Here is a 19,763-nt window from a genome sequence, read left to right on the forward strand (position 1 = left end):
CAAAAAAATAATGAAGAAGAAGAGAGAAAGAGAAGAAGAGAAAGAAATAATGAAGAAGAAGAGAAAGAAAATAGAAGAAAATAGGGGAGAAGAGGAAAAAGAAATCACAGCCTCTGCCACCCTCAGCTTCCTGACAGTAAGAAATCACAGTCTCTGCCACCTTCAGCTCCCTGCCAGCACTGCCATCCACCGCAAATCACTAGTAGTGAGACCGTTTCAGGTAACTACGTCTCCATCTTTCTTATTTATTACCTCGCCTGGATTCGTATGCAGAACATGAATAAATCACATTATACAACAAATGCAGAAATGGCTGGTTACTGTGCTCATACACAGTAACCAGCTTATTCAATTGGGTCAGGTGTGGCCCAGCCCGTGCATTTAAGCCAGGTCCGATCCATTTCAAAACAAATAGAAAAGAAAAAAATATTTTTCAATGTTTATGATTTTCCTACTTTTTTATTTATTTATTTATTTTGCTTAATACCAGTCTATATTTTTACATCATAAAAGTACAAATCCGATATTAAAATACCCGATTTTCGTTACTTCCAAAAATACAAAAAAATAAAAAAAAAAAATATTTTTGTGCATACGGCCAAGTGTCTTAAATCTAAAAAATCATATTGATTTTTTTCATACATCAAAAAACAATGTTTAGCATGCATTTTGACTTTAGTAACTAGGTTATTAAAGTCAAGAGAACATTGGCTAAAATTACAAAAACAATAAAAAATTATTTTGTTTGTCTTTTAGTATCAATGGTACGATATTACATGTAGTATATATTTCAGATATTAAATTCTTTTTTTTCAGATGCTAGCACATTTAGGTTCTTACCCACTAAGATAAGAACCTTTCAGACTCCTATTTAATTTTTTTTATTGATAGAAGTAAAAAATTCCTTGTTTCTTCATATTTTGCTCGATAGAATATACATCTATCTATTAATCTAAATTTTGGAGGTTGGATGATCGTCGCGATACCGCACATGTGTGACAATTTGTATCATTAAATTCCTCACAGCATCCTCTTCTTTTAGTGGATGCGCCTATTAGTTGGTTCTCAATACATTATCATCAGCAATGTTTTTTCTTTTCTTTTATCTTTCTACCCTTAAAATTTGCACTCAGCATTTAAAATTTCAAGGTAGTCATCTTAATTGTACATACTTGAGTACTCATACTTATTCTCTTGATTTGTAATTTGTGTTCGTAACCCTTTTGTATGTTTTTAATTTTTTCTCAATTTCATCCTTCAATCTAAATATATCATTTTTTTTGTTTTCTTTTTAATTTTGATCATGATTCTTTTTATTCTTTAATTTTTTTTCTTGCCATTTTTTTGTAATTTTTCAATTATTTCTAGTTTCATCCTTTGATAAAAAAAATATTTTTTTTATTTAGTCCCCGCACTTTTTGTAGTTTCTTCATTTAATTCTTTTGCAAGATTGATTTTTTTTCTTTTCATTTTAACCCTTTAATACAAAATCATTCATCCTCTTTGTTTTTTTTTATCAAATTTATTTTTTATTTTTTTATTTTTTATTTTTTCTTTTGAATCGGTTTGAATAATTGAATTTTTTTTCTCAATTTTATCATTTTACTTTTGATTTATTAGAAATTGAGATTCATGGTTTTTTCATGTTTGTTGCTCCCAATCAAGTTAGGGGTGAGCAAAAAACCTAAAAATTGATTAAACTAAAAAAAAAATAACTAAAAAAACTAAATCATGGAAAAAACTTATTAAATAATTAGAATTTTGAAAAAACAGACCGATTTGGTTTGGTTTTGATTTTATAAGTTTGAAACCAAAAAAACCAAATGGAATCGAATCCAAATAAAGCAAAACCAGAAAAAACCAAGCCAAACTAAAAAAATCAAGCCAAACTAGAAAAAACAAAGCCAAATCATAAAAAATCAAGCCAAACTAAAAAACCGAGTCAAACCTGTTTGAAACAATTTTTGTTCTACAAAACCTAACCAAATCGAACTAAAATCGGTCAATTCAAACCAGTTTCGGTTTGATTTTGGTTTTCTTAATTTAGTTTGGTTGCTTTTTTGGTAAAAATCAAACTAAACTGAAAAATAATTACCCATGAATCAAATGGTCTAGTCATAGGCTTAATAAGCTAATATGGATGAACGTCTTTTTTTTCTTTTTTGTTTACTTATTTTCCTTTTTGACCTCGTTACTCAATATTGATTTTTTAATGAAATAAGCTTCATGGTTTTCTTCATTCGTATACAGATCAAGATTATCATAATCTTATGACCTGGTCCATAAGTGAGCGTGTTAATCTAGTTGAGCTAACACCTTTTTTTACCTTTTTTTACTGTTTTTTGGATCATTTGGTGCAATTGATTTTTTTTATAAAAAAATCACCTTTCAATATTTAGTTTATTGAGAATTAGGTTTCATGATTTTTTTTTTATATTTGGTGTTTTCAATCAAATGTCTCAGGTCATAGGTTTTATAACATGACAATGGTTTTTCTAAAATTTAGGTTTTATGATTTTCTTCGTTTTCCTTTCTATCAGGTTATCTAATCTCATAACTTAACCTATGGGTTTGGTAGGTTACCCCGAGTGAGCTTGAGCATTTCTTTTAACTTATAATTGTTATTTTTTATATCCTTTATATGATTGATTTTTTTAAAAAAAATTATTCTTTAATATTTAATTAGTTAAAAATTGAGCTTTAAGGTTTTTTTTTTAATTTTGATGTTTATGATCAAATAACTCGAGTCACAAGTATAATAGTTTTAATTTTGATGTTTATAATCAAATAACTCGAGTCACAAGTATAATAGGTTAAAAAAGACTAACATTGTTTTTTGTGGTTTATTTTTTTATTTCATCATCCGATATTAATTTTTTTATTTGATATTTATTTTTTTTTATTTTTCAAAATGTATTTATGTCTATTGAACTTTTTTATTTAAAAAATTATTCGACCAATGACAAAGCACGGGTTAATCAACTAATATTGTTATGGGAGGCAAAAAAAAAAATTAAAAAAAAGATAATAGTTTGAGCTAATTTTAGGTTTGGGGTTTTTTTAAAAAATTAAGAAAGAGATAATAGTTTGAGCTAATTTTAGGTTTGGGGTTTTTTTAAAAAATTAAGAAAGAGATAATAGTTTGAGCTAATTTTAGGTTTGGGGTTTTTTTTATTATGATTTGATATGATTTTTGTTTTTGTTAATGTTGTTATAAGTGTTAGATTGTGTTTTTTTTTTAGGTCTAACTATTTTTCAAAAAAAAGTATTAGCTTTAAATTATTTTTTTATATTTTCTGGATTATTTTAATATTTTAATATAAAAATAAAAAATAAATTATTTTAATATATTTTTAAATGAAAAATAATTTTCACCGCGCGTTCGTGAGCAAGCTATCAATGCGGTTTCTTACTTGTTTTTATCAATGTTGTGGTTGTAGGGTCTTCGTCATAACATTCATTGCCTTTTACTGGAAACTTGAAATTTGACTCGGAGTGAAATGACTGTGGGGGCCATCTTATTTATTATCTTATTCAATACGTTCTGGGCAACGATGACTTTCGATCACATGTTTGTTTTCTATCAATGAGAGCATGTATCGACCGTGTATATTCGAGCTGAGGCCAAAATGTAAGGGATAAGATTCTCTGTGGGAGAAATAATTCGCTGTGATGTGCAATTTTTACCGTTAAGAGATGCATGATTGGGAAAGCAGGAGAGAGTGAAAAGTATAGTAAGAAAAAAAAAAAAACGGTTTAGAGAAAAAGAAAAAAAAAAAAAGACAAGAAGAAGAAGAATACATCTACCATTCATATAAGACAAAAAAAACATAGCAGTCAGTTTTGCGGATATTGAATTATGATTTTTTTTTAAAAAATTTAATTATTGCTAGTTGAATTAATTATTGAATTATGATTTAAAAAAAAAAAATTTAATTATTGCTAGTTGAATTAAAATATATATTTAATTAAAATTATTATTCAAATTGACATTAAAATCTATGAGTTCTGTGTACTTGTTTTCTTTCTTTTTGGTCAATAGGTCGATTCAAATTATTTTTTAACTATTTTTTATTTTTTAATATAATTAAAAATAAAAAAAGTTATAAAAAATTATTTTAATATATTTTAAAATAAAAGATTTTACCAAACCGTTTACAAAGCTGTAAATGGAAGCAGTAGATAGAAAGGCGGTTTAAACCCTTTTTTTTTAAAATAAATATTTTGTTATTAAAAATATTTTTCTATATTTTTTAACTGTTTTAATATATTAATATAAAAAAATTAGACAGAAAAGGCAAAAGCTCCAGTGTATTTTACGACAGCTGTATAATTTGATGTACGAGAGGAGTTGAGTTTTTGCATGCTTTATTGCCTGTACAGAATCAATTAGGAGTTCTTCATACGAAGAAATTAAAGCAGCACAACTCAGCGGAGCTGCTTCCGCCTTCACTTAATGTGATTTACTCGCAGTTGTTGGCGCAAAAGGAAGCTTTCGGAGAATGTATTGATTTGGTGCTGGTGGGAAATGTTAAAGAAGCCAAAGCTTCAACTCGCCAGCGAGGAAATAAGGACAGCGGTATGTGCTTTGCAAAATCTGCGTCTGTGATTTAACATGGTCGGAGAGCACTAAAGTGATGTTTGTTGAATAGACCAGTTATATCCACCAATGAAGAGACTTCCAGGTTGGTGGATGCTGCACCTGACGAGGAAGATGATGTTCCAAGGAGGAGAAAGAGGGTTCAAAGCAAAGAGGGCGTTGATCAAGCAGGATTGTATCAAGCTCATCAACTCTAGATTATTCTCCATATATTTGATGATGAGGTTTCTAATCACAAAATCTGCAAAGCTCCTCACTTTGAAGTTTGAATACTTGCTAAAGTTGAATGTTGTATGTGTTGGGGTTGAAGGATCGCTTGAAGGACCAGAAAATAACATTTTGTGCAACTTGTTTCCCAGTGACATTGGGACTGAGCTGCCTCACCAGGACGTTTGTTCTCCCTTGCATTTGATGAAAGGAGAACTTCAAGTCGATATAAGTGGGCCCAGCATTTGGCAGGGATTGGTTTCTCACTAGAGACAGCCCCATTACTCAGTGACCTTGAACCTGCAAGCAGTGAAACAGCTATAAATGAGATTATTTTTTCTGGATTGTCTCTGTATCGCCAGCAGAATCGGTTGCAGACAGTTGTGCAAAGAATTCGCTCTCGGAAAAGGGCACAGCAGGCTCTTGTGTGAGTCACTGATCCGTTCTTCGACCATTAGGGGAAAGCTAGACATTTGAGTTGGGGATGGGTGCCCAAATATGATCAAATCTGAGTATATAAGCTTTCATATTTTTGTTCTTTCAGCTAGGACTACAATGGCCTCTATTATAAGATAATGTAGTGGCTCATGTTGCGGAATTTTTAAAGTTCTAATCGTTTTACCTCTTCTGACTAGTGATGCGGTGCTTATTGCCTCTTTTTTTGGGTATTAATTCTCATTCTGTGGCTCCCTTGTTGTCTTGTTTGTCATTGTGGTAAGGTATGCTTTGGGTTGAAAAGTCGGCATTCTTTGATTGGCTTACAGGGAACAGCTGGAATGGCCTGCTCTGAATTGTGAAAGTTTTCTGTGAGTTTACGCCTTTATGCTATTTGCATGGCCGGTCACCTACAGCGCGCCCCCCCCAACCGAAAAAAAGAAACATCATCAGGCTTCAACTTTGCCTGTCATTGATACAAATCAACTTCAGGAACCAATACATGTCACTATGGACGGAAGATCAGAGAGTGTTGGGGAAGATGGGGTCTCTAATCGCTGCTGCGTCTGCTGTGAATGATGTTAAGCTTACTCCTTCAAAATAAATAGTTAGCTTTTACCTTGGAGACAGATCGAGACAAAATAAACTAAGACATCAGAATTATAATACAGAATATTACCACTGGTAGATTATTGTTGCAGACATTTAGTGGTTGTCCAGCCTTGTTTAAAGAACAACTTCATATGGTGCATCTACCTTACGAGTTGTTAGGGTATTTGAATGCTAATCTACTTGGAAAGTCAACTGCAACCAATTCACTATTAATGTAAGAAAGAGTTGCATCCTGGTGATTTATCATGTTCATGTTAAGCCTCCTAATTGTCTTTATTTTCAGTGTTCTTATTGTGTCGTTTGTTTCAAATGTGGCGTCAGTTTCCTTGTTGAAGGACTACAAATTCATGTTTCCCGTTGCTGTTCTGCAGGTCAATCTTTATATATTAAAGCTGCTACCTTTGGATCAAGAAAATCATGTCTTAGCTCATCAAGTGCGCTATCTTGCAATGTTGTTTGACTATTTCATGGATGGGGCATCTCCAAGGGCAAAATGTACTTCTGTTGTCGCAAAGCGTTCTTCTGCTGTTGATGTTGGTTTGTGTAAACCTGTTAGTGGTAGTCTTCTTGCTAGATCATTTAGAGGTAGGGATCGCAGGAAGATGATATCCTGGAAGGACATGGCATGCACCTCTGGCTACCCATACTAGCAATAGAATCTCAGGGCATGCAGATGAAATGACCACCAGAAACTATTGCTGCTACCTTTCTGCTGGAGCCAGGATTAAGTATTTGAGGGAGGTGATATTACCTTTGCCTCCGGGGGATGTGAATAGAGTAGGCAGAATGGGCACCCCAAATTATAGTTTTCAAACCCAGTACGGTGGCCAGCACGGTTTAAATTCTAGGTTTTAGGTTATAATCGGGTCATTGAATCATTCAAATCAATTTTTTTAAATTAAAACAATATCGATTTAGTATGAAAAATAAAAGTTAATGGGTTGCAACCGAGTTTTTTACCAGGTCTTGCAGAATCAATCTACCAAATTACACCGGGTTTTTCCTTCCTCTTTTTTTTCTTTAACATGGCCTGGTTTTAGCCCCCAGGTTATAATCGGGTCACTAAATCATTCAAATTAATTTTTTTCAATCAAAATAATATCGTTTTAATATGAAAAATAAAAATTAATGGATTATAACCGAGTTTTTTACTAGGTCTTGCAGAATCAATCTACCAAGTTACACCGGGTTTTTCCTTCCTCTTTTTTTTCTTTAACATGGCCTGGTTTTAGCTCCAGGTTGGCCAGGGCCTAGGTTTTTTTTGATGTTTTTAGATTATTTTGATACATTAATATCAAAAATAATTTTAAAAAAATAAAAAATATATCATTTTGATATATATATATATATAAATATATAAAGTACTTAAAAAAATAACCACAAACATTTTTAAATAGATTTTTTTTATTAAAAATTAATTTTTTATATATTTTAAATTATTTTAATAGGTTAATTTTAAAAATAATTTAAAAAAATATTTTTAAAAAAAACTACACTCACATTTATAAATAAGTTGTAAATTGATGGATTTTCTATACGCCCCATATCCAGGAATTCTGGAGTTACTTTTCCCTGCAAGGGGTTGTTGTGTAGTATTCATTGTCGATCTAGGGACACCGAAGTAGGAATTTCACGGCGTTGCATGTGCTGTCTGCGGATGATTAATTTCCAACTGAGGAGCTGAATGTTGTGATTTCCCAGATACTGAGGAGTCGAGAATTTCATGGTATAAACTTGATATAAACATGCAAATATTTGTGCAACCTCGTCGCTTCAAGAAAATCTGGAAGGTTTAGTTCTGAACCAGGCCAGTTCTGCAAATGATTTCGTGTGGCTCGGATTATGAATGGTGTCTTTGAATGGCATGGCGAGGCTAGAGGATTATTAGTTTACTCATGCATCTCGTTAAACACGAGATTAGCCGAACTTCCTTGAGACTGGGATTATCATAATGTTGCCAAGGCATCTGAGGCATGCTTCCCAGATCGATTACTTCCCAGTTGGCTTTGAATTTCCAGTTCTAACCCTAGAATCAGGGCTCAGATGGTACAGAGATTTGCCTAGAACGCAAAAGGCAATCAGACTGACAGGCCCCATCTTGCTACTCTAATTTTCATTTGTTTGCCATGTACAATAGTGCTCGTTGACTTGACTTTAATGATGTAAATACCTGCTAACATCTCAGAAGTCCACTGTTATCCACATGGATGAAGAAAACGAGTGACTGGGTGAGGCTTTATACATACATCTCCTCCTCAATGATTCAAAATCAATACAAAGAAAAATAAAAAGGGATCGTTATGAGAGGAGAAAACCCAAATACAACACTGCGCGAAACATAGATAAAATGGTCACCAACACAAAATGCATTTGCCAATCTAATTACTTATCAAAGAAGTTCAGAAGAGATGCAAGCACAGTTAGTACATATTGGAAGGTTTGATTTACATCACAGTAAACCTCCGGATCTTCTCACTGTAAAATTCGTATCTTCTCCATTTAATGAAAACACAATTCCATTAAATATGTACAGTCACCTACCATACATGATTTTCAACGGGGATAATCACAAAACGCTTTCAATTCACCATGGACCTGTCTGAGTTCGTCTCAAGCACCGTTTCTTACCCCCCTGCTGCATATTCATCATCTCCGCGACCTGTAACACCACCAAATGGAGAAAAATCAAGAAGACCTCAGTGTCTGCGTGGTTACTGTCAAAAAGTACATTAAGCAACAATTATAAATGTCAATTGGAGAGACACACTGCTTAACAGAAACACAAGAAACGCCAAATGCTATCACAGTAGGAAGCAATGATTTCCACAACTGAAATGCCCAGCAATGTACATTGTCCAGCTTTTGTAGGAAAAGTATAAGGCAAATCGGATGGTGCATGCTTGATCATAGTTATTTCATTGATAAGCTGCAGCGCTGGTTTGTCATATTCATTAAACACTAGAGATTTCTTAAGACCACAACGTTATATATCAGTATTGCATCAAGATTTGTGGCACACAAAAAGAAGTTGACAATTGACGTAGTTACAGAAAATTAGCAAGTAGAAAGCACAGTCAAAAGTGATACTCCTGATCATCGCTCCTATTTGAAAAAAAGGTAAGAAGCACTTGCATCAATGATCCTTATTTAAGGCATTCCATTTCTCCCATTTTGTTCAAGCAAGGAGAAAATATCTCAGGAGACCATCATTTACGAATATGCTTGCTATTGTTATCTAAAGGAACTTTAATTATAGCGTCTTAAAATTTACGAAGTACTAAGATAAGATTTACATTACATTAAATACAAGTACTCATTAATTTATAATCACTTAAAAATAACCTTTTAGGAAATAAATAGTATTATTTTCTTCTCTAAGATGACAAGGATACTCTTTTTGTCAAGATTATAATTGATCATTTGTAATCATCACAATCATGGTGAAATTAGTTAAATTACAAAATGATAAAACAAATTATTACAATATAATAAGTAAATATATTTAACAGTTTGTAATATAATAAATTAAATAATGTTCTTTTCTCTTTTCAAGGCAATGATATTTAATGAATTGCCATGCAACTATAATCAGTCAACTTACAAATTGATGAGATTTTTTTTACCACAAAATAAGTAAAGACAATTAATGGCCCATAACTTGAAGGCACTATATTTGCAATGCTTTCAAGTAACCATAGAACAAGCAATTACAGAGTTTGTACACACAGACGCACACAAGATGTACCTCCTTTTATTGACATTAAGCATGGACATTTTTTGTAATAAAGAAAAAGGTGGGAAAATACATGCAGACTTTATAGGAGCATTGAATAGTCGTTAGACATGCTATGAGCAAACAGGCAAGATTATTCGTTATTTTCCGCTCAATGGAAAGAGCACTAGAAAGATTTAGCACCTGATTTTTCTGTATTTCCATCATTTCCGCCTGCAGTAACCAACCCACAATCAATGACCGGTAAATACAAAAATTTTGAATTTGTAACAGACACTGATACCTTGAGTGGGTGGGTGTGAAATGGCAGGAACAAATAATTGTGTGAGTGACAAAAGCTAAAATACCTGTTTCTTCCGCAATTCTTCGTTTTCCTCTTTTAACTTTGCCACTTCTGCTTCCAATTCCATGGTATAAGCCTGGTAAAAACCAAAATGAGAAAAAAAAGTATACATTGAGCACATGCTAAAAAGTAATAATCCAACACACTCTATTTTAAAAATATCTACCTATGTTTCTGTATAATATTTTGATTCAAAATAAGTCAAAAGTGTTCAGCTCTTAATTAACGTTTGTTGAATTTGGCCCAATACAAGTTCAAATTCATGTTGTGATCCTTAAAACAAATGTTCCATTACCTTGTAACAAACTGGATCTTTATAACTTCTCATGACCTTGACTTCTCAAAAACTTTCATCTCTTGTCATGTCAGATCGCTATCACATTACCATTCTGCCCCATAATCTTTCATGGTGTTTTGGCAAGCGCAGAGGCCATAGATGATAAAAGTAGAAGGTTAATGGCCAGCAAAATTCATGAACCACAAGAAGAAGAAACTTGTGATTGTTTTTTCTTTCTTAATTTTTGCTGACACGCAACAAGTGTCAAGATGGAATATTTCAAAACAACTTAGATATGAAAACCTAAATATCACAGTCATTCTTCTTTTTTCTCTTTTGCACAGAAAGTTTGTCTATATGGATACTTATCAAGTGTCTAGGAACTTGAGTCAATAAAACGTGGCCAATAACCTATTAATGGCTTTCCTCTAGTTTGGTTCATTGTAAATGAACCGGTGTCCTTTCTTCTCTTTTGCACAGCAAGTTTGTCTATATGGGCACTTATCAAGTGTCTAAGAACTTCAGTCAATAAAACATGGCTAATAACCTATTATCGGCTTTCCTCTAGTTTGGTGCAGTGTAAAAGAACCATTGTACATGCTTCCACACATTCTTTTTATCTTAAAGATATCAAACTTGCTACTAAATTAATGCAAAGTTTCAAATCAAGAACAGATTTCAAACCACTATACTGAAATCGAATTTGCAGCAAACTGACCTAATAAAATCAAGAACTAAATGTATAAATCAATAGATGATATATAAAATAACAAACAAGATAATCACCTGCTTGCGAGCACGAGACCTTGCAGCTGACTCTCTGTTCTTAATCATTCTCCTTTGCCTCCTCTCAACCACCTTCTCAACAGCACCACCCGCTCTCCTTCCCCTTACACTTTCTCTGAATACGTAAGGCACTGGAGATACAGAAGATGTATCCCCATTACTCTTCCCAATCCCATCTGATGACAGCTGGTTCGCAGGTGACCCCGTTGCGATACCTCCCAATCCAACCACTCCCATCCCTCCACCCTGCATCAAACCACTATCCATTCCTTGATCTCCAATCCCCAACATTCCACCTCTAATTCCAGGACCACTTTGTAAAGGCATCTGCGTCACATATCCCAAATTAGGCTGCTTGGGAAATATTTGCTGCTGCTGCACCTGTGCCTGATTTGATCTAACCCCATTAACATTCAAAGGCAAATTAGACGATTGCAAAGAGATCTGATTAGTACTATCGTTATTGGGCTGCGTCACATATCCCATATTAGGCTGCTTAGGAAATATTTGCTGCTGCTGCTGCTGCACCTGTGCCTGATTTGATCTAACACCGTTAACATTCAAAGGCAAATTAGACGATTGCAAAGAGATCTGATTAGTATTATCGTTATCCAATCCTACACCCCTATTCTGCTGAAAACCAATCGCTAAACTATTATTGGCCGACCGTGATAAATCACCCAAAAGTCCACCATTAGTATTAACCTTTGGAGCCACTTGAATATCCTCTATCGCCACCCCAGCTCTCAACAAAAACTCCTCCAAAGTCATCCCTCCTAAAGTGGGCTGCCTCTGGGGCACATTATTAGCAGCTCCAGCACTAGTCCCGTTAATAACATATTCCTTTGACATGTCTTTCCAGACCTCATCCACCGTCCTCTGACTCAGCGTCCGCGGCAGCGTCAGCGAGCCCTGACGCTGGAGAGCACCACCCTCTTGGACCCCAGTAGAGGTGGCTGTTGCTATGGTCTGTGTCTCCTCTGCACTCCATATATTCTTCAACAGCTCATCCATGTTCATTGACCCAAAGTCCTTACCTAATGATCCTCCCATTGTGTTTTGAAGTTCGTCAAAAGTTAACGAATAGATCGATGACTGTCTGGTCAGCGGAGAATTCCCCGGTGGCCGGCCACCAACGGCATCTGACGGGTCATTTGAGAAGTTCTTGAAGTTGAAATTCGTCCCCATTCTCTGAATTTCTGGATAAAACAGTGTCAAAATAGCTAAAGAATTTGATAACTAAATCCGGAAAAAAAAGAAGTTCAGAACCCTAACTTCATTGCGTTTCCAATCCCATGATGATATTTTATGAACCAAAAAAAAAAACTTCAAAAGAATTTTTTATTTTTCTAAAAATAATGATAGTAAACACGAAGCAGAAAAAATAATGATACAGAAGTGGCAAAAAGAAAACTAAAAACTCTAAACCATGCAAAATGAAAGCTGCTTCATAAAAATAAAATAACAAATGTTAAAGCAGAAGAAATTGATACTGCCCTGCCTTGTTAATTATATCTGTAATTAACACAAAATAAATACAAGTGAAGTAATAAGAGAGAGAGGAGGGGGAGGAGAGCAAATGAATAATAAGTAATATACCTGTGTTTTGCGCTTGTATTTCTATCTGTTATGCTCTGCTTTTTTTTGGAATTCACCCTCTCCTCTTGTTTTGGTGTCTTGCGTTTCCAATTTTTTCTTTCTTTCCTTCTTCTTCGCTTTTTTTAGGGCTTCCTGGATGCGCCAAGTGTCGGCTGTCTTTTCTCTCTGTTTTTTGCTGTTTCTAACCCTCAAGGCATGGATGAGTTTAATATATCTTCTTAAAGGGTAAATCCCCCACATAGAAACTAATTAACAAAAATGTAGGTAAACTATTTATAGACCAGTGCATTTATTAAAAAAATATATATATCTAAATTTGGAGGTGACTCATCGCTATTTTAAAATCATTTTTTTTCTTACATCGAACTAATTTCTTCTATATTTAAAATTGAGCTTATTATTTATAGTTGATTTTATAATTTTGAATTAAATTTGGAGGAGATTCATCTCTATTTTAGAATCATTTTTTTCCTAAGATTGAACTAATTTCTTCTATATTTAAATTGAGCTTATTATTTATAATCAATTTTATAATTTTAAATTTTTCAAACATGTAACAATAATAGAATCAATATCATTGCCAAAATCGTTAGTTTATTGATAAATTATATAATTTTACAAATAAATTATAATTAATATGCAAAATCAAATTAAAAATTAAAAATAAGTAAAATTGGACTTTATTCTTGCAAAATTAATAAAATTAGATTAAATTTATAAAAATTATAAAATAAATATTTTTTTTTATTTTATATAAATAACTTATCGACCAATTACCTCATTATTTTTAGTTTTAAATATATTTTAAAGTGTTTAAATTTTTATTATTATTTATTTCATTTTTGTTTTAATTATATTATATTATTATTTATTACTTGATTGAAATTATTAATATAAAATTAGTTAAAACTTTGCTTGTAATTTTATAATTTTTGAGTTTATATTATATTTTTGATGTTATATTAAAAAAAAAATTAACGAGCTTTGTTCTAGTAGCCAATTTACTGTTATTTTCGATCCATCCGAATATAAACTAATATAAAAAGGTTGAAGAGCTGAACAAAACCCGGATTTAACAATCGGGTTCGCATAAATATTTGGGTAAAGAAAACTTAATAATTGTTTAGTGGGCCAGCTGTCAACTGATACATGGACCAACATGATTGGGTAGGAGTCTGTGATGTGATGTGATGTTCATCCAATCGGAGAAAGTAATACGGGTTCTCGAGAGCCGTCCACGTAGAGACACTGATGCTGTTAGAGGGTGCGGACAAAAGTGATTTTTATAATGCGTTGTGCACATGGGGGTATAGGGGTATTTTCGTCGAGAAATTTGATATTTATCCTTTTCGTGCACGAGAAACCAAGGAGTACGTCCTTTATTTTTCCCAGTTTCAGAGAGAGCCACAGCCACTCCTTACGGTGACTTTTATTTGGTTAAGGTTGTCTTCTTATTAGTTTAGGATAGTGTTTTAAACTGTAGTTTTTTTTTAAAAAAAAAAAAAACAAATTGTTTAAAATAAAAAATTAGTTTTAAAAAAATTAAGATAAATTTTTATTTGATTATAAAATATTTTTTATTGATTAATTTTTTTAATCATAAACAAATATAAAAAAATTTAAAAAATAATTTTCATAAAACCATATTTTATAAAACAAATATGATATAAATGTAACATAGTTTCAAAAAAGTCAAGAAGATATTGCATGTTTTAAATTTTTTTAAAGAAATAGTATAATTTCTTTATATAACTACTATTTTAAATGGCAATTATTATTTTAAAAAAGCCATTGAGATAAAAACTGTTATTTTGAATTAAAAATTATTATTTTAAAAAAACCATTGAGATAAAAACTGTTATTTTGAATTACAGTTGTTAAAGAACCACTATTTACAACAACGATTCTTTAATAGCCACAATTTAGAATACTAGTTTCATAAGATAACCACAATTCAAAAACATAATTAGGATGTGTATATAAGCGGAACTCTATTTCTCAATGGTAATTGTTCTCAAGAGAAAAAAAATCTTATAATCTTGAGAGAAAAAAACCCGAGAAAAAAGCCTTCAAATCACTCAAAATATTATTCAATCCTCGGTCAAAACACCGTAATCATCTTTCCATTATCCTTACGAGTAATTCTATCATTCTTTTGTTGCAAACCGTTGCCACCAAAACCACAACTGCCACTATTGGCCACCCACGCATTATAAAAACAAGGTAAGATATTTGCATTGCCTGTTAGGTTGATGGGTTTAATTATTGAATTAATAAATTCCGTATTTTGATTTAATTTAGTATTTGTGTTGTGTTTGATAATTAAGAATTTATGTTATGTTTGATAATTATATTATTTTAAATTTTGAATGTTGCAATTGTGTGATATTAATACAATTGATGTTATTTATGAAATCAATTAGATTTGAATTAGAGAAATTATGGTTTAAATTGATTATTAGGTTAGTTGTTGTATTTAATTATATTATTTTAATTGATGCAATTAGATAGACTTTTAATCAATTGATTTTATTAATGAAGTTATTGTCAAAATCATAGAAACTAGAGCTTGCTTTGAATTTTTATATAAATTTTTATAATTGTAGATTATGTTTAATTGAGATCATTTACTTTTTAATTAATATTCAATTTTATAATTTAATTTTTAATTGTAAAAAGTGTTTAATTGATAAGTTGTAAAATTATTGTAATTGAATTTTTGCAATTAATTATGGTTTTATTGTTATTGTCATGCTCTGTATAGTAATATTTTATCTTGTATCGAATTGTAAGATAATTTGCTTTTAATGAAATGAATATTTTTATTTTACATAATGTCTTAAAAAAAATTTATATTGTATCATTATGATAGTATTATTATTCATGATACAAATAATAAAATAATTTATATTGACAAAAGTATTGTATTAGCGAACGGTATTAGAGGTATGTCATTTGAAGATACTAAAAAAATTATATGTGAAAGACTCAAGTTAAATTGTAATGATATTGAAATATATATTACTCTGAGGTGTCTTGCTTGGGAACATCAATATTTTCCAATATTGATTGCTTATGATGTTAATTTTAGAAACATGATGTAAATGCTCGTCCAAAGTGAAACGAACATAATAGAGTTGTATGTGAGTAGCCGATCTAAACTTAGTAGCTCATATAATACGAAGCATGTAGATACTAATATATTTATGCCCACACATGTTCTACCATTTAGACAATTATCACATTCAACTAGTGCTTATAAATCTAGGACATTGGAAGATAGAATTATGAGATTTTGTGATAAAAATAAAATTAAAACTGCATATTATATCAATGTAGGTATGCCTCATCCAATCCTAGTAATGCACTAAAAAAGTTATATGTGAAAGACTTAAGTTAAATTATAATGATGTTGAAATATATATCACTTTGAGGTGTCTTGCTCGGGAACATCAATATTTTTCAATATTGATTGCTTATGATGTTGATTTTAGAAACATGATGTAAATGCTCGTCCAAAGTGAAACGAACATAATAGAGTTGTATATAAGTAGCCGATCTAAACTTAGTAGCTCATATAATATGAAGCATGTAGATACTAATATATTTATGCCCACACATGTTCTACCATTTAGACAATTATCACATTCAACTAGTGCTTATAAATCTAGGACATTGGAAGATAGAATTATGAGATTTTGTGATAAAAATAGAATTAAAACTACATATTATATCAGTGTAGGCATGCCTCATTCAATTCTAGTAATGATGAAAATGAGGGTGTCAGGAGTTTAGTTGGAATATCAAATGATGATGACGACGAGGCTTACAATTCCAAAATTTGGTCGTGATACTGGATTTAATGACATGTTTGTAATAATTAGTCTACTTATCATAAAAAAAATTGTATTTTATTCATGAATTAATAATTTCTATTTGCTTCATATTAGGTTGGATAATTTTCATACAATAGTCAATATTTGGCTACTAATCTTTATGATCTTAAAGATGATGATGATAATGATAGATTTGTTCATTGTTATTCATCTTTTTGGTTTGAGACATGTTGTATTACTTGACCTATTAGGAGAGACATCGAGCCTAGATGATGTTATCTCACATGATAAAACTATAAAGACAGGTGGAAGTCGTGCTATTGATGAAGCTGGTTCATCCACTCGTTATCGTATAAGATATAGATGACCTCAAATATATTATTAGATTATGTATAATTATGTTGTGTTATTTTTCTAATCAATAGTTATTTTTATTATTATTATTTCTGTAATATTGTTTTTGTTAATTGTCATGTTGATTTTTAAATTATCTTATGCATTTCTATAATTGATTTGTACAACCATGATTTAATATCATCAAAAAACAAATAAACCTATGAACATGTTGTTTAAAGTTTCAAATCATTTATTAACAATTTAAAACAAAGCATAAATAATTTTTTAAAAAAAAAACTACATGTATTGATTTGGAATCATAATTAACAAATAAAAATAATGTTAAAATATCACATTTTGAATTATAGGTTTGAGCTTTGATAATTTATGATTTTGTTTCGTTTTTGATTGTGGTGGTTTAAACTTAATTTTATATGGAAATTAAGTTTAAGATACGATCACTATTCGATCACTATTCTTGTTAGTGTTTGTTTAGCAATCCTAAATGACCTTTAACAATAATAGTGATTGTTTAAAACTATTATTGTTATTAGTAGTTGTTAATAAAATCATGTTCTTTAATAGTAATTGAGTCAAAACCATGCTATTTCTCAAATCTTTTTTCTCCTATGATATTTTTCAAAACTTTTATCAAACTATGCTAGTTTGATAATCCATTTCTCCCCTATTATAACTATCTATTTTTGGTGGCATTATATCAACATAAGTAAATTGTTTTTATTAAAATAATTATTTTTATTTATCCAGTACAATGATGATAAAAGTTTTTGGTCAACCAACCAAGTAGCACATTGTTTTTTTTTTTTCCTTTTCCTTTTTTTTATTTATTTATAAATGTGGCATGTGTGATGTCATTCTCAACACGCTATTTTTTATTTGTTTTCTTACTTGATTTTTTAAATTTAACTTTTTTTTTAATATTAGATTGATTTAAAATTAGACTAGATGATTCATTTTGATTGGCTTGGTATGAAATTCATGTGATGTCAAAAAAAAAAAATATTTGATGCTCGGTTTGACAAAATCAAAATCAATTTTATTGTTTTTTTGGTTGAATCTTTTAGGGGCCTTTTTGTTAATTAATTTTTTTTTTCAATCTGGTTATTTTACATTAGATTGATTCACGTTTGAGCTTGGTGATTTGTTCCAGTAAATTTAGTATGGGTCCTCAAACAAATATGATGCTTGATTTGGGAAAACTAAATTCATTTTTGTTGATTTGTTTTCCAATTGAATCATTTTGTAGCCAATTTAATGAGTTATTGGTGAAATTATAAAAGAAAAATAAAATTCAAAGAAAAAAACCAAAATGAAAAAGAAAAAATCACATGGCCAATCTAAAATACATGTAAAAGATCATTTTAATAATAAAAAATGTTTTTTTATTTTCATTTATTGGATTGAAAAAGAGAAAATATCACCGGAAAAATTATGAAAGAAAAAAAAAGGTTATTGATTAGTCACATTCCAATAAACTAAAACAAATAATCTTGGTGTTGATGAATTATATTTATTCTAATTCTTTTTGTTTTTTTATTAAATTAAGAGCCCATGACAGTATAAGACATGTTTCTTTTTTAAATATATATTAATAGGAAAATGAGGAACAAATTAATGGATTTTAAATTATTTCTTTTCTAACAAAAAATAATTTTATTTTTGTATAATTAAAAAAAAAACTTGAAAAGCTCCTCACAACATAAAATTAGATAGTTTAATTAATATGAATCTTTATCTTAATATCTCAACTCAATCTTTGGTTAAACTTAACATATTTTTTTTTATCAATTATTGATTTATATAATTATTAATTTATTTTATTGAACTGAAATACAACTTTTTAGATTAAATGTAATATTTTTTAATCTAAAAAAATTAAAAGTACCCGCACCTTTTTTATATTGAAAAAAAAAAGCTCTATTGTGCAATTCAGGGGAATCAGCTAGTTACTTGAATATTGAGCTAGGGAATTCTTTAATTAAATAGTTATGCATAAAAAAGCATTCTTTATTTATAGAAGACATCATTTTTTTTCCAAAAACCCAGAATAAATAAATGACGATATAATTGCATAGAAAAAAAATAATTGTTTTGCTGATGGAGTAGTTTTTGTCTTTAGCGTGAGTCTTGAATTGGTTGGCTTTTTAACCGAGCAAAACATTATCACTCTAATTAAAAAAAAATAAAAATTATAGCCACTTTGCTTGTTATAATTGCTTGTCTTTAATGGAAGGCCATGATTGTTTGTTCAAAGCATAGTTTTAAAACTCGGCCCGGGCCGACGGGTTAATCTAGGATCCGGCCGACCTGGAAAACCGGTCCGAGTTGATGAAAAAATAAGATAAGTCACGACCCGGTGTGACCCGGACGACCCGGTAAAACCCGGTTGCAACCTGTTGACTTTTATTTTATTTTTACTAAAATGACGTTGTTTTAGTAAAAAATAAATAAAAGTCAACGGGTTGCAACCGAGTTTTTGACTGAGTTTTACCGGGTCGTCCGGGTTTCCGGGTCAACCCGCCAGGTTGTCCGGGTCACACCGGGTCATGGCTTATCTTATTTTTTCATCAACCCGACCCGATTCCAGCCCCGGGTCGGCCGGGTCCCGGGTTAACCCGCCGAGCCGGGCCAGATTTTAAAACTATGGTTTAAAGGTATAAAGTCATGTTTAATGTAGGATATTTCTTGTCCTAAATAGATTTTTTTAAAAATTAATACAATAAAAGTAAAAATTAGATAAAGTTATTGTTTAAAAAAGTTTCAGAAAAATAATATATTTTAATTATGTTATATTTTAAAAGTGTAACTTTTGTTAAATATCACTATTTATAAACGCAATACAATAAAATAATTGTCATATTTTTAAAATGTTATATCGTTAAATTATGATATTATTTTTAACTGGTCAATCTAGTTGTATTTAATTATATTAATTAGTTAATTATTTCATACAAAATGTATAATTTTATTGATTTTTT

At 30.7% G+C, this 19,763-nt stretch overlaps 1 protein-coding gene and 1 pseudogene across 2 annotated transcripts; one reads left to right on the forward strand and one right to left on the reverse strand.

Annotated features, from left to right (window-relative positions):
- The first annotated feature begins 4,169 nt into the window (after positions 1–4,169).
- Positions 4,170–5,488, forward strand: LOC105120845 (THO complex subunit 5B-like; annotated as a pseudogene).
- A 2,711-nt stretch (positions 5,489–8,199) lies between these two features.
- Positions 8,200–12,795, reverse strand: LOC105120620 (bZIP transcription factor TRAB1-like). 2 transcript variants are annotated; one of them, XR_841395.1, is made up of 6 exons: positions 12,593–12,795; positions 10,994–12,192; positions 10,226–10,331; positions 9,935–10,006; positions 9,771–9,800; positions 8,200–8,513 (listed from the first exon to the last, which is right to left on the reverse strand). XR_841395.1 is itself a non-coding variant. In XM_011018892.1 (5 exons), the coding sequence occupies exons 2-5, from the start codon at positions 12,179–12,181 to the stop codon at positions 8,439–8,441; spliced, it is 1,365 nt and encodes a 454-aa protein (XP_011017194.1). In that variant the 5' UTR covers positions 12,182–12,192; positions 12,593–12,792; the 3' UTR covers positions 8,200–8,438. The 2 variants fall into 2 exon arrangements, 1 of the variants encoding a protein (XP_011017194.1); XM_011018892.1 differs by lacking the exon at positions 10,226–10,331 and having other exon boundaries at positions 12,593–12,792.
- Between the last annotated feature and the right edge of the window lie 6,968 nt (positions 12,796–19,763).

The sequence above is a fragment of the Populus euphratica genome, unplaced genomic scaffold (assembly GCF_000495115.2).
Source record: "Populus euphratica unplaced genomic scaffold, PopEup_1.0 scaffold6.1, whole genome shotgun sequence".
In the NCBI taxonomy this organism is placed as follows: Eukaryota; Viridiplantae; Streptophyta; class Magnoliopsida; order Malpighiales; family Salicaceae; genus Populus; species Populus euphratica.

Bases quoted from the DNA above. Each gene is read 5' to 3' on its own strand.
- LOC105120620 (XM_011018892.1), bottom strand. From the start codon at position 12,181: ATGGGGACGAATTTCAACTTCAAGAACTTCTCAAATGACCCGTCAGAT. The intron at 9,801-9,934 runs GTATTTTAGCTT...TGGTTACTGCAG, and splicing joins AAGAATTGCGGAAGAAACAG to GCGGAAATGATGGAAATACA. The intron at 8,514-9,770 runs GTGCTAAATCTT...GTGGTGTTACAG, and splicing joins TGGAAATACAGAAAAATCAG to GTCGCGGAGATGATGAATAT.